The sequence below is a fragment of the Anser brachyrhynchus genome, assembly GCF_964034855.1.
Source record: "Anser brachyrhynchus genome assembly, chromosome: 5".
Taxonomy (NCBI): domain Eukaryota; kingdom Metazoa; phylum Chordata; class Aves; order Anseriformes; family Anatidae; genus Anser; species Anser brachyrhynchus.
Genome location: NC_137699.1, coordinates 15,389,159 through 15,403,579, shown reverse-complemented (window position 1 = coordinate 15,403,579; position 14,421 = coordinate 15,389,159). Strand labels below are relative to the sequence as shown.

The 14,421-nt window shown below is 32.5% G+C and overlaps 1 protein-coding gene across 15 annotated transcripts in view; it reads left to right on the top strand.

The window, feature by feature from the left end:
* The window catches only part of LOC308196095 (uncharacterized protein), a 434,993-nt gene that overhangs the window by 284,605 nt on the left and 135,967 nt on the right, over positions 1-14,421 (top strand). For 10 of the 15 annotated variants that reach the window (XR_013952069.1, XR_013952070.1, XR_013952073.1 and 7 more), the window contains one exon: positions 5,481-5,512. The exons of the other annotated variants lie outside the window; for them this stretch is intronic. Coding sequence is in view for 1 of the 10 variants with exons in the window: in XM_080594630.1 (XP_080450756.1) it covers positions 5,481-5,512 (32 nt within the window). In the remaining 9 variants the exon portion in view is untranslated. The remainder of the gene's footprint in view (positions 1-5,480; positions 5,513-14,421) is intronic. 15 annotated transcript variants of the gene reach the window in all.

Sequence of the window (14,421 nt, the reverse complement as noted above, 5' to 3'; positions counted from 1 at the left end):
ATTCCTCCAAATCCAAAGAGGACTTGGAGTACTCCATATGGTTTTGTTTGGGGCTTTAGTTTGCACTCCTGTCATTTAATAGGTGTAGAGGTAGCTACCAAACACTTAAATGTCTGAGCAAATCATAACGCCTTTCATTGTCTCCCAGTATCCAAAGGATTAAAACAAACAACAAAAAAAAAAGTTGCATAATATTTTCTGTTTCATAATTTCTTTTTCCTTGACCTTTATTAGTCATTTTAACAGTGGCAATTGCAGCTACATACATATTTTCTGTTTGTAGAAAAGTTCTATTTTTGATCCTGCTCATTCTCTGATGTGATACATTTGGTATTTTCCCATGGCTCTCATCAAGTTCCAAATTTGTTCCAAATTTATGCCCTTATGCTTTTTCTTGGATTCCTCTTCTGAGACTTTGGTGCCAATGAGTAATTGGCAAGGTTTATTGTTCTTCTGCACTAATACTTACATCATTTGGTTTCCCAAATTGCTTTATTCCTTCTCTTGGCACAAGACAGTCTAGAATGTGTTCTCTTGGCCTTTCATACAAATGTATGAAGCAGCACCAACAGCAGATGATGTGGTGATAGCAGCCGGTTTGGCACCAGGAGTGGCAGCATCAGGAGCCTCAGCAGGAACAGAGAATGCTTTTTGCGGCAGTACTCTCATGCTGTGTCAGAAAGCCAACCTGCTCTTGGTTTTCTTGTGTGAGGGAAGTTCTGGTTTGATTATTTCTGTTTCAGCTTTCCTCCATGTATGTTCTTATTTAGAGAAGGGAAGGAGAATGAAAGCTATTTTTTTCTGCCTTGCTTCAATATGTATTTGAGTGCTGCTATGTAGGTTTTTATTGTAGAAGTACTTTGTAAATGGATCCCACGCAGTTCTCTATACAGATCAACCACAGTAAATGAAATTAATATAGTGGAATAGTATAAAAACAGAAACTGTAGATAAGAATAACAGTGTAGAGTATGTAGTTCTTTCTTCCTATGCAAGACAGTATTACAGTGTTTTTTCCAAGCCACTTAAAATGTACCAAATAAAACAACCTATGGCACTTTCCTAGTGAGGTTGTTCTGTTATTTAATAGATATCACTCAGGAGGTGTTTATTTGATAATCACTTTACATTTTCACTCTTGACTTTACCATAAGTACTGTATTTAGCAGTGACTGAGGTTCCTACATGAACTACAACCATTTCTAAAATTACAGACTCTATCTCAGTCTTTTTAGAATAATTATCTTATTACTGCAAAATTTTGATGGAGCACATGGTTGGAACAAATTTGTATTGCAATGAATTCATATGATTCAGGAAAATATTGAAGACTGCTAAAGACAGCTAGTAGTCCATCAATTTGGTTAAAACAAGTATTAAAATTAATAAAATAAAATGTTGCATATTATTATTATGTTACGAGTTATTCATACAGTAATGTCTTTGCTCTTTCAGCAACTCTAGATATTTAATCTGGAGTATTATTCAAAATAGTCTCAATAATAGTCTCAATAGTCTCAATAATTTTACTTCTATACAATAAGTATACTTTCATATCAGTTAAACAGCTCTGATCACACTGAGGGATTGCTGAAATATCTTTAGTATATTGTCTCCCAGTTCAATCAAATTCCTTCTATCTCTAATTAATCATAGATTCATGGCAAGAGTTGCTGGTCGCCTTGCAATTCAGTCAAATGGGATTGAGCAGTACTGTGGGAATGAGTGTTTTTGATTGTATTTCATACTCTTTCACTATTAATAAATTTGGAAATAAAAGTCTGCTATCGATTTCCTATGTGTGTTTGCGTTACTCTGCAGCAGTTGTACTACTAATAAAAAAGAAATTCCTTATAATTTCATTTGTTAGCAAAGGAAATTGGCTAAGTAAAATAAGTCAACAAATGAGAAAAATATGGAATTACATTTTTTTGCAAAGTTATTTCTCTTACTGTGTTATGGTAGTATTCCTCTGTTCTAGCTCAAACATAAATTGGATAAGGTCCTATCAAAGAATTAAAACAAACAAACAAACAAGCAAACAAAAAATCTTCTGTGAGTCATTATAACAGAATCAAAGTTTACTGTGAGGGAATAAAAATGACTACTATCCTACTATCACTATAATTTCTAGAACATTACTCAAGTTGTGAAGGAGGTCTTAATTTTTCTTACAAAAAGTAGGTTGCCACCTGTGTCTCGCAACATATCTGTAAATAACAGATTGCACCAATTATGTTAGTGTTTTGCTGCAGTGCATTAAAATGAAATGCAGCAGTAGGAATGATTTATAGCAGAATGCACCATTTTGGTTTATAAAGCTGATAAGCAGAGAAGCATGAATTATTAAACTGAGTAGCCTCTTTATAGAAAGGCGAGTAATCAAGATTTGCTTGCACAAAACAAGAAAGCTGTGACTAATTTCATATAATGATGTTTGCCTAACAAAACAGTACATTTAAAGGTCAGCTTAATAGTGGAAATCTGATTTCAAGGCAAAGAAACACCTTTGCTTTTTCTGTGTAATTCTACTGGCACATACACAACATCAAGTTTTGAGTGAAATAATGTAGAATCCCACCATTACTTCAAAAGGAACAGCAAGGAAAAAAAAAATAAATAAAAGATAATGCTTTATTTTAAAGCCAACAAGAAAATTTTATTTATTTATTTATTTATTTATTTATTTATTTGACATTGTAAAGACAAAGACCATAATATTTCAGGTGCCATAAAAAAGTCTTTGAGTGTGTCTTAAAATGTTCAGTTTACAATTCATGGTTCATCAGGACTGACTTTTAATAATTTGGTTTTCTATATAGGCTGAAATTAACTTTAAAGAGTAGCTTCTTTTTTACCTGTGCTTCTGCCCCTCTCTGTTTCCAGTTCATCAGAAGACAAAAAGCACAGATGAGTATATACATGAAACTTTTTCTCTCTACATAACCAGAACCAAAACAGTAAACTTCTTTGTTAAGACAGATGTTTTCTCTCTAACTCAGTTCCTATGGTTACAAAATTCTGTACCTTCTGTACCAAACCAATATCAACTGTGAAAGTCTCAAAATTAGAGTACTTGACTGAAAGGAAATAGCACAGAAATACGCCTAGGGGCATATCCAGAGCTACAATTTTAGGTGAATAATTTCTCAAGGTTGACAAAATTAGCATAAAATTAGCATAAAACATTTAGGAACAGTAAGTAAGGAAAACAAGTAAAATAAAAATAAAATAAAAATAAATGCATAAATAAATAAAACAGGGACTGTATGATGTTCAGTTTTGTCCTGTGTTTTCACTCTATAAGAATGCAGAGTGTTATCTTGTGAAAGCATTGAATGTCATGGTTTTTGGATCTATGACTACATGGGTCATTGAGGAAAGTGTCTCAATTTCTGCAAAATTAGTAGAAGTCTGGTCTGTACTTTCATGTTGATCCCTGGGAACGAAGTTCTCTTTCTCCTACTTCCAGAGGACTTCTTTACTACTGACTTACTGTCTGGGAACCATAGGATTTCACATAGTTTTCTGTGTCCTGTTTCCTTCAACATTTTATCTTTGTGAATTTCCCCACTGTTGATTTCTCTTTCTGGAAATACTTTGTTTGCTGAATTTCTCCTACTTAGGAAGAGTTTCTTCCTTCTCTAATCTAATCTCAGCATACTCTTTAGCATAACTTTTAGCATAGGGGTCATTTCATCAGTTGTAAGACATTCTTAGCCTTTAATAAGAACTCTCATTTCTATATTACCCCTTTCAAGTTTTCATTTGGTGCTATCATCATTGCTTTCCCTTACTCTTTTTTTTTTTTTTTGTCTGAGTACAAGATGTTCAGTTCCTTTTTGCTTTGCTCATATATCAAGAGTCTGAAGTTACACAAAGAAAAGAACACAAAGAAATTAATATCTGAGCCAGTCAGAACTATTCTAGCACTCTCACAACAGATACACTGCAAACAGACTTGTTATTTAACAATGACAGCCCCAATTCTCTTTCTGATGGCCTTTTAGTACTTCCAGCGTTTGCATCAACTGTTTGCAAATCCTCAGAAACAGATTTAAAATATTTACAAGGCTTTGAGTGTTTTACATTTACTGTCACCTTGTAACAATATTGATCTTGGATGTGGGTGCTTGTCTCAATTTAGTAACACTTACAGCATTTTAGTTCTATAGTTTGCTTTGAGTATAATAAAATAAAAGAAAAAGATTGTAGAGGAGTACAGAGTAAACGTAAAAGTAAATGTTTTTAAAGAAAAATAACCTCACACAGTGTAATAAAGAGTCCCACATAACTGGAAAAGCCTTTAGAAAGACTTCTCAGGGAGATAAACTGAGGTGCAGTGAGTGAAGGAGGGATTTCTTATAAAAGCAGAAAATCTCTTCCCATAGCTAATGGAAAAGAGATATATAAAATACAAAGGATACTAAAATCCTTCTTGAAGTAGTTGCACTTTCTTAATGAAACATATGGTGTCTAGATATCGTAGTGATAGGCTTTCATTATTGTTATTATTACTACTGCTTGTCTATATTTATATACTAAGGGCAAGATCTTCACTCATGAAATATCTTCCATACAGACATACAGATCAACTTTGCACTACTCTCTATACAGAAAACACATCAGGTACTGAAACTGGGAACATTTCATGGACTGAACCCTTTATAACTTTCAGAAGAGAGTAGAGATGCTGTGTCAAATACCTTTTTACAAAAGTTTCTTTGCTCTAAACCCTGACAATTAAGGTACTGGCTGCCCGTATTTCATTAGAAACACGGTAATAAAGACTTCTCTGTACTGAATCACACCTGATTTATTTTTTATTTCGGTGTATTTGTGGTTTTCAGTATTGGGCATCTCTACATGTTTTGGAACCTAAAACTGTTTCTGTCATACCAGAACATTTGAGCTGTATAAGTAGAAACAATTTTCCTCCCTTCTCCTTTCATATATAGGCCTCCAGAAAAAAATGATCACTGCAAACAGGCAATTGATAGAATAGACCTTACAGCCTTCAATAGTTTAATGTATAAAGCTGTAACATTTATTCGGTTACACATTTTTAAAAAATTAGTTTAAAATCATGAGATATAGGGGACAGAAGTTCAACTTTCTAGTGCTCTGATTATTATCCAGTTGTTACACGTGTTTAGCTATGATGCTTTTCTTGCTACTTTCTTCACAACTTGGAAAGTTTGAGTTTATCACCCTCTCAGAACAAAAAAAAATATCTTGGAAGTGGCAAGAATTATCAAGAGATATCTTTTCTAGCTTTGCTTGTCAATCTACCTTCTCAGGATCCACTTGAATCTCTTACAAAGAGTGAGTAATAAGAAGTATGTGGTTAAAAAAACAATAAAAATAATAATAATAAAAAAAGGCTTTGTTGCTCTACAGCTGTGTAAAACAAATGCTTTTTCTGGTAGTTTGTAGTCAGGTAGACCTCACTATTCTCTTTTTTTTTTTTTTTCCTTTAGTGTCAATGAAGGGTGAACTGTATCAAGCACAGGTATGATTTCACGTTTTATTCTAATGCATTCAGCATATCCTTAAAAGTACAAAACTGTAATAAGACTGTTTTAAAAACATAGCTAGCTTAAAATGGTTACTAATGCTTTTAGAATGTGATAAGCGCTTTAAAATTGGTTTCTAACAATACAGGTATAACAGAGAACACAAAAATTGCCACATGTAAGTTAGAAAATAGTGATGTTTGCTTCAGTTTAGTCAAATCTGAAACTATAGTGAAAGCTATACATTTTCTGAATGTCAGAAAAAGTAAAGACAAAATACTATGAATTAACCTATGCTATAATACAGTCTGCATAAATACAGGAAATAGTCCATATTCCTAAATTATGAAAGTTAAGATTTCTGCCACCTTGTATTAATATAGCAGCTAGGTGGGTAAAATACTTGAATTTGATTCATGACAACATGATTTCAACCCTTAATGTGAAGTAAAGTAAATGGACTTGGTTTTAAATACTTAACGATATCCTAACCACTGGGCTATTAAATATTTGTATGTCTGCCTAACCCCTAACCACCTCCTAAGAAAAACACCCTACTTAGCTGGCATATTTTTGTCAGAGCTCTTATGGAGTTTTCTTGCTGTGCTAACATTATTCTTATCCTCATTCTCTATGAAAGTATCTGTTGAAAAACTGCATGAGTCATGCCATCTTAAAACTATTTTGGGATAACTACATCTTAATGGAAAGAAAAATAATCAGTTAATATAAGACAGGAGATGATAGACAATAATACTTAAGTAACATCTGTACAATGAAATTCATATCTGAAATTCAGGGATTTATTAGATTTTTAGAAATTTACTACAGTTTGTTGCCAATCAAACTAAAGCTTGAAGTACTTGACCCTTGAATACAATCAGAATTATTTTCATTTCTGTGTAATAAAACTATTATTGTATTCAATACATTTATAGTTTTTATAAAGTTGCCTCTGTATGTATGATTTTTACAATTTTTACAATTAATGTTGTATTATAGAGCTTTAAGGAAAATGAAATTTATTTCTGAGTTTTGTTAACATTCCTTTTAATGGTTCTGATAAAAATAAAAATATTTAAATAAAAAGAAAGTTCATATTATAACACAAATGGTTCATTATAATATTCAAATAGTTCATATTATGGTTCATTATAATATGAATAGAATAATTTTGGTTTTGGTGAGGCTGTTTTTCACTGAGCAATTAACTTGAATGAACACTTCTCCACAGGTTTTAGCTCAAGAACCTGTTCTAGTATTACTACCAACATATATAATTCAAAGCACTGTTGTAAAGAATGGCTGCCTAAACCTGTACTTAAGACACAGTGTACACTTAAGTGTTTGTTGAGGTAGAATACAGAATTAGATATTTGAAATAGAAACAGCTTTCAAAAACCATATATAAAATCTTCTGCATAAATTCAGCGTAGTAAAAGATTTTATTTTATTTATTTTTTTTATTAATACGTCAAGTATGTTTCAGTGGATCATCAGAAAAGTAGAGCATGATCAGAGCAGAACAGAAAATGTTAGGACCAAAATGTGTATTTCTCCTGCTTCCTAAAATGAAGTTTGTTGGATGGAAGGAAATACATAAATAAAGTGCTACAACTGACACCCCAAAGCTGTTTTCCACTATCCTGTCTATATATGTACTAATATTGGCTAGCAGAAAGTAGTCAGATTCATGTTCCCAGGTCTTCCTAAATAAGCAGATTTTACTAAGTGTTTGCTACAATAGGTTTCTTAATTTCACAGAGTGATGATGTATCAATTAAAACTAATCTATCTTCGAAGCAGAAACTGTTGAAACTTCTTTTATCCTCAGGAAGTGAGTGCATGAATCAGTAATTACAAAGCATTGCTCAGCTCCTCCATTTACTTTCATCTTGTGAGGAGATTAATAGCCATCCTTGGGACACCAGCTGCTTTCTATTTATCAGAGGGATGCCACATAGGCTGGCAGTTCTGCTGGAGGACTAAGGGCAAGGCGGGATATGAAGAGCCAGCAGCAGCTTTAGAGTCAGACAGAGGGAGGAAAAGCAAGTGCTAGTTTGTACATCTGATTCTTCCAAGTGCTCCCCCCACTCCTTCTTTGTACACAGGTTACTTGTTATCCTTCTCAGCTAAGCTAGTTACCTAGACCTAAGGTCAAATGAATGTGTTATTGCAAAGAACTACAAATTAATTCTATTTGAATCTCTCTCTCCTTGCTCCCCTGTCACACCCTAACAAACAGTAAGGCCACTTTTCAGCTAAAATTATTGTAATTAGTGTACTGTGAGTCATGAAATTTCATTTGGGAGAGCCATTTTGCATTTCCCATCTCTACTGCCTATGGCAAATCTACCAGATTTGTGCATCTTTCCATTTCATTTTATCATTAAACACAGTATATTCTTGCAAGGTCAAAGGTGAAAGTTATGACAGTAATTTCCATATCTTTGTCTTCTAGTAAACTAAAGTAAAATATTTATAAAGGCTTTTGTTTCTCTTTTCCTATTTATTTTCAAATGTTCAATTTGAATATCTTGCATAATAAAAGTGATCAAGATACAGGTCAGTCTGTTTTCTCCACAGTACTAAAAAGGTATGTGAAAATTTACTCTTTTTTGTCTTAACAGAACCTAGATTTTAACTCTGTCCTCAACTGCAGTGAAAATGGTAGTATTGGACCTAATAACTAAAGAATGTTGTAAAAACAAATTTAAGTTCCCAGAGTATTGAAGCTATTAATGGCTTACAGTTGATGTTAAAATACAGACAAGAAATTTAAAAATTCTCATTTACATACAGAAAAAATCACATGGGGCTTCAATATACTTTAGATTTTAATATTAAGCTTTTTATATTTATATTCAGTTACTTGCACAAGATAATGATGGAATATTTTTCCATCTTTCCCAGTCAGTATTCTTTAGTAGCAGTTCAGCTGCTGAGATACAGCACCACGTAATCCTTTATATTTCCAAAGCAGAATTTAACAAAGCACTTGAGTTCCAGTAAATGGTTGAAAAGTATCTTTTGAAGTTCATCTATCTCAATATTCTAGTTCATAACTGGTAAAAATAATGGAAAATATAATGTATAAGTTAACTTGATATACTGTTTGCAAGATATTATTTTAAAATTCCTAGACTAAGTATTCACAGGTGAAAATTGCATAGCATTATTCAAGTCATGGCATGAAAAGAATGCTTACAGGCACTGTGAAAATAGTTATCTGTTACCTCAACTGAAACAGAGTAATTTTCAAAATGTGATTACTGAACATTTTCTGCAAGCAGCTTACTGTGCAAATTACTTACAGAAATTTTCTGGCATGTTTAAAAAATATATTTTGTTTCATAGAATGAGAAATGATCATAATTAGCAGAAGTATAAATAGTTGCAATTATACCTTTTAAGTTTCATCCAGCCTTTCTCTATCCTAAAGCAACTTTCGTCTTTTTTTTAGTGTCATTGAGTAAAAACTGAAAACAGATCAAGTATTTCAGAATTATATCATAAGAAAGTTATATGAAAAATAGTAGTCCTGACTAGAGTGAGAAATAAATGGGTGTCCACCTTGTAGTGCAGCAACATTCAAACTAGCTCTGTGTAGACCTGTATCCTGGAACAACAAATGAAGTAGGACAGAGAGGTAGATTGAACGTATATTCTAGAAGCTGAACAGGGAGCAATGCTTTAGCGTGGTGATTTATCCACGCTAATATGCCCCATTCATCAGTACTGATATACTTACGCTCATGTTAAGTCTAAGATATTTGCACAGAGCTTCATTGCAAATGTTTCTATGGTTCATAGAAGCCCAGGACAATTCAGTTTAGAAGGGACCTCAATACATTTCTGATTCAACATCTTGCTCAAAACAGGGTGGTCTGTGAGGTTCGCTGCTGCAGTGTCAATACTGAAAACAAAACAAAACAAGTAACCAAAATTTTCTTTAGGTTTATATTTTTAAGAGAGGTCTGAATGCTGATGGTATGATCTCCATGAATGAACAAAAAGTCTTCTGGAATTTCCAGAGATCAGATAAAGTGTCAAAAATAAATAAATAAATAAATATAAAGAAGCATTAAATAATTTTCCTTTACATACACTGATGACATCTCTTTCCCTTCATCTCAACTGGCAAACATCCATATTGTGAAATGTAATGTAATAAGAGCTTAAATGAAGTCCTTCAAAATTAGTTGGTTGGGAATACTGAAGTTTTGCAAGACTCATATCTTTTCTGTTAATGATTCTTTCTCCACTACAGCCTTTATTCCTATGAAAATTCCTTTTAGTCAAAAGAAGTTTTTATGGAATTATGAATCTTAGGGACTTACTTACAATCACCCATGAATTCAACAATACTTAAGAAACACTCTTCTTTCTCTCCATGGTATATAAGATCATCACAGTATAGTAGTATAATAGATAGTGGGTATCTTAAATATATCTTTTTTTTTTTCCTGCTTATGAATAATCATATCATAAACTGTAACATAGCTTTCGTTTATGTCTTTTAAATGACTCTTAGCTGTGACAGGAAGCTTAGTAATAAGAAAGACTAATTTTGTTTCATGTGTTCTGGTCATACAAAATTCACTAGAGGCACAGTATAATCTCATTAGCCTTCCTCATGCCAAGAGTTTTCTCTTGTTGCATTGATGACTTCCAGCATGTTTCACGTAAGTTTTATTTTCTTTTATCTACTATTCTTCCTTCTTGGAAATAAAAAGACAATCTGTCACTGCAAATGAGATAATTATGTATAATTTTGTTTTCATCATTATCCATATTCTATTACGGTACATCCCTGGGCAATACAAGTACTTAAGTTTTGTGGATAATATTGCAATGGACTTTCCTGGGTGAAGCATATATATATATATTATTTTCATTATGACTACCTAAAGCATTACAGTCTAATGTTTAGATGAGGGAAATTGGAGATACAGGGCTTCTGCTTTCTATTAAAACTGGGCAAACCACAAATCAGCAAGTACATTTAGATGTGCATTTAGATTTTTTTTCTTATGTATCTGGGAAAGACTTCATTATTTCATCTGTTATTATTCATAGCTTTTGTAGTGAATGTAGTGAATGATTTTCTTTGGCTATGTCCTTAGTAACTGTACCTTTCTAATAGCATAAGTAAAGGCTTTATTAGCAAAGCTGAGCCTTGGACAGCTCCTTGGTATTAGATAATACGTGAAGAACTACTTTTGTTATGCTATAAAACCTCTAAAACCATCTGCATTTCTACCCACAGGGCCGCTGGTACCTTAATGTGCCCCTACTTTAAAAGTTTCTGCTATAATCATGGGGCCTGTTACAATTTCATGGTTTTATACCCTATATACAGTGATAACTTAGAAGGGGAAGTAAGTGCATATGGCATTTAATGTGTGTACACATACATATTGTATATTTTTATATGATTAGATAGTCGTTTTCATAGAATATTAAATATATGTTTATGTATGACATACATTATACTTTTGCAACTACACTTTCAATAACATCTATCCAACCTTGTTTTTGTTCATGTTACAATAGTCTGGCAGTTTGGGGATGTTAGCTTATTGTTTCTTTGCCTTTTATTTCAAGCACCAAGTAGTAAGACTTTCCTGTTCGCTATTTCCTAAATATTTTTTCTAGATTTTTTTTTTCAAGTCATACATTTATTCAGCTCCAAATACATTATATATATATTTATTATATATATATATAATATTATATATAATATATATATAATATTTTATATTATTTACAGGAAGAAAACAAGACAAAGTGAGCAATTGGATTCATGTTTTATAACTTAATCCTGGTTAAGTTTGAGGTTTATAATGATTAAAGTAGTCATATGTCTCATTTTATTAGTTCCCTTACCAGATAATTTTTCATAAAGCTCTGTCATGAACAACTTCAACTACTTTGTCATCACCAACTGTATTTCTTCATTTTTCTGTCTGGTCAAGGCAAAGAATCCTTATCCTAAAAGTTAGAATTGAGTTCAGCATTAATCAATTTTTAAAAGTTTTTTTTTGTGTGTGTGTGGGGGGGTAACAGTTACTCAATATTTTTTAATAACACTTATAAGAACTAATTACATAAAGAGCACATTCTAGTGCTTTTAGAAGAATTTGGGAATTTGGATGTTGGGGAGTAATAGGGCCTGGAAATTATTATTATATTATTTCTGCATTAGTTACCAGCTAAAATCCTCTCTTGGATTTTCCAGTAGGAGGAAATTGTAGACATATAATACCAAACCACAACATTCTGCTTTGGGAGGCAAGCTGTAGATGTACATAGTATTGCTACAGAAACGATAAGGGGAGTAAAAGGAGATTTTTATTTATTTTTTTTCTACATGTCTTTTCAGCAGATTCTGGCTATTGACTGTAATTACTGAATTTAAGAGTGTACAGCACCTGTTTTTTGCTACTTCCCATTATTTCAATATTCATGCAATTTCTGTCATGGAAAAGCAGATACACACCTTCTGACAGAAACACTTTGTCTTCCTGATTATTCACATATGTTGGACTTCATTTGAAAATATTTTGTCACTTGAGGCTTATATGTCACCGTGCATACAAATGTTCCTGAAAACAGCTTAGGAAAGGAATATAAAATGATAGTATTCTACTACGAAGAGGAGAATTTGGAGAAACAACTTGCAAGAGTATTTGAAAGGGATAAAAATAATAAAAATATGACTGCTCTTTATAAGTCTTTCCTCTCACATGGTTCTTAGATCCTCATGACTAGAGCAAGACTACTATTAATTAATGAGGAATTGTTCAACACTAATTTCTTTCTTTCATAGAGAAAGGCTGGGACGTTTGAATTTTAATGACAAAAATGCCCATTGTGTGGACTTTTCCCCTTTGCTTTTCATCTTGCTGCCTTTGGGGAAATATATTAATACATAAAGCACTGGGATTAAGCCAGCTGTTTTCTGCCTTTTGACTTTCTGCTAGCCTTCAAACCATAGGGTCCACAGACCTGCAGGTTCTTGTGTGAGAATAAGGTCACTGTTCAGTGTGAAGGATGATTAATGTCTCTGCATCGCTACCCTGAGGAACTGACCTTCACACTGGTGAAACCTGAATCAGTGAGAAATCCCTATCTCATCTTTCATTAAAATTACCCATCATGGCCAAAGCACAGCTGAGATACTGGACAGTTAAGTGAATCACAAAATGATCTTTTATCATCAATAAATGCAAGCTCTCCCATGTACAGTTTTTACAAATAGTAGCTGTGTAGCAATTGAGCAAAGGAAATGTGTGTATGTGTGAGGAGGAGAACAATGCATAGCACTTGGTTATTTTTCCTTTCTCCCTCACGTGGCATTTCTTTTCTTAAATAGCTCAGTGGTAATATTAGCAATTACATGAATCATGCTACATGATTTTAACTTTCTTGGATGTTATATAACAATAGCTTAGAAGTTTTAGAAATCACTTTCATTATGGCTATGAAACTGTTCAATTATTCAATATTTATTTATTTATTTATTTATTTTTAGGAACAAACTGTTTTCTGAGTGTTCTTTCTATTGCTTTTGGCAAATTATCCCAGAAAATCTGTCTGTCATACTCTAGCACTTCTACATCTTAACAGTACTACAATTAGAGATATTTTTTATTTTCTGTTATATTTACACCTCATTCCCTGAGCATCAACCCCATGGATTTCCAAATAAGCAGACTGTGTGTAAGCACTGTCTGCTTCCAGTATTTGTAGGAAGTATTTGTTTCTGCTTTCATTTCCAGGAAAATGCCTGGAATCATTTAAATGTAATCATTTAAAGCCAATGGAGGAAAAAAAAAAAAAAAAAAAGCTAATAATATAAAATAATATAAATAATAAAAATAGATAATAATAAAATAAATTATATTAAATAAATAAATAATAATAATAAAGCAGTAAAAAGGTTATCATGCTAAGCCAATACCAGTGAAACTAATGGCAATAAATATTATTGAATTTAGTGGTACAAATGCAAGTCCTAAATGGAACTGTGATATTGATGAATTACATAACAGGGAACAGACATATAGAAAGGTCAGAAACTAGTAGTAAGATTTCATTGCTGTAGAGAAGACTTCTGGGAAAAAAAAAAAAAAAAAGAGAGAGAGATTTTTCCTCTTCCCCAAAACTTGTATTTGATTAAGTAGCATTTTAATATAGTTAATATTAAATTTCCAATTTAAGTATGTCATGACCCCCTGTATTTTTATAGTTATGTGTCAAAATAGATTCAGGAATAGAAGAGGAAGTTCCACAGCTATGGAAGTTCTAAATATTTCTGGAAGCTTGCATGTATTTGTAGCCTCTGTTTTTAATAGTACATTAATATTCATATCACAGTGACAAAACAAGGGGTAAAGGATTTTCATGTTTATATTCAGGACAATAATAAAAAATAAATACCAAAGTTCCTTCAAACTTCATTGAAGAAACTAGAGCTGAGCTGACTCAAACGTTACAAAGGAATAGCTAAACACCTATATCAAAAAGCTCAAAATCTTTAGGAACTGAAAAAATATAGCCTCAGAAGTCTGCTGAGAGAGATTGTGCTACTGTTTGGGACTTACATAAAAAATTCTGATAGCTTTTTATTGGAGAAATATTCAGTAAGGTTTGCTTGTTTCTTCCTTGGTGCTACAGAAATGTTGATTGCATTCTTTTCAGTACTTTTCAATGTCATGGCCCCTTTATGTTCCAAACTGTAAGTGACCTTTCTAGGATGGCTACAGCAACTCCTTCAGGTAATTTACATATTTAAAGTGCTTTAAGAACTCATTTAAGGAAATGAAAAGTGTTGCCTAATTTCACTGTAATAGATTGATTTTTATAGTTAGCAGAACTGCAGAAGAATTTATTGGGGGGG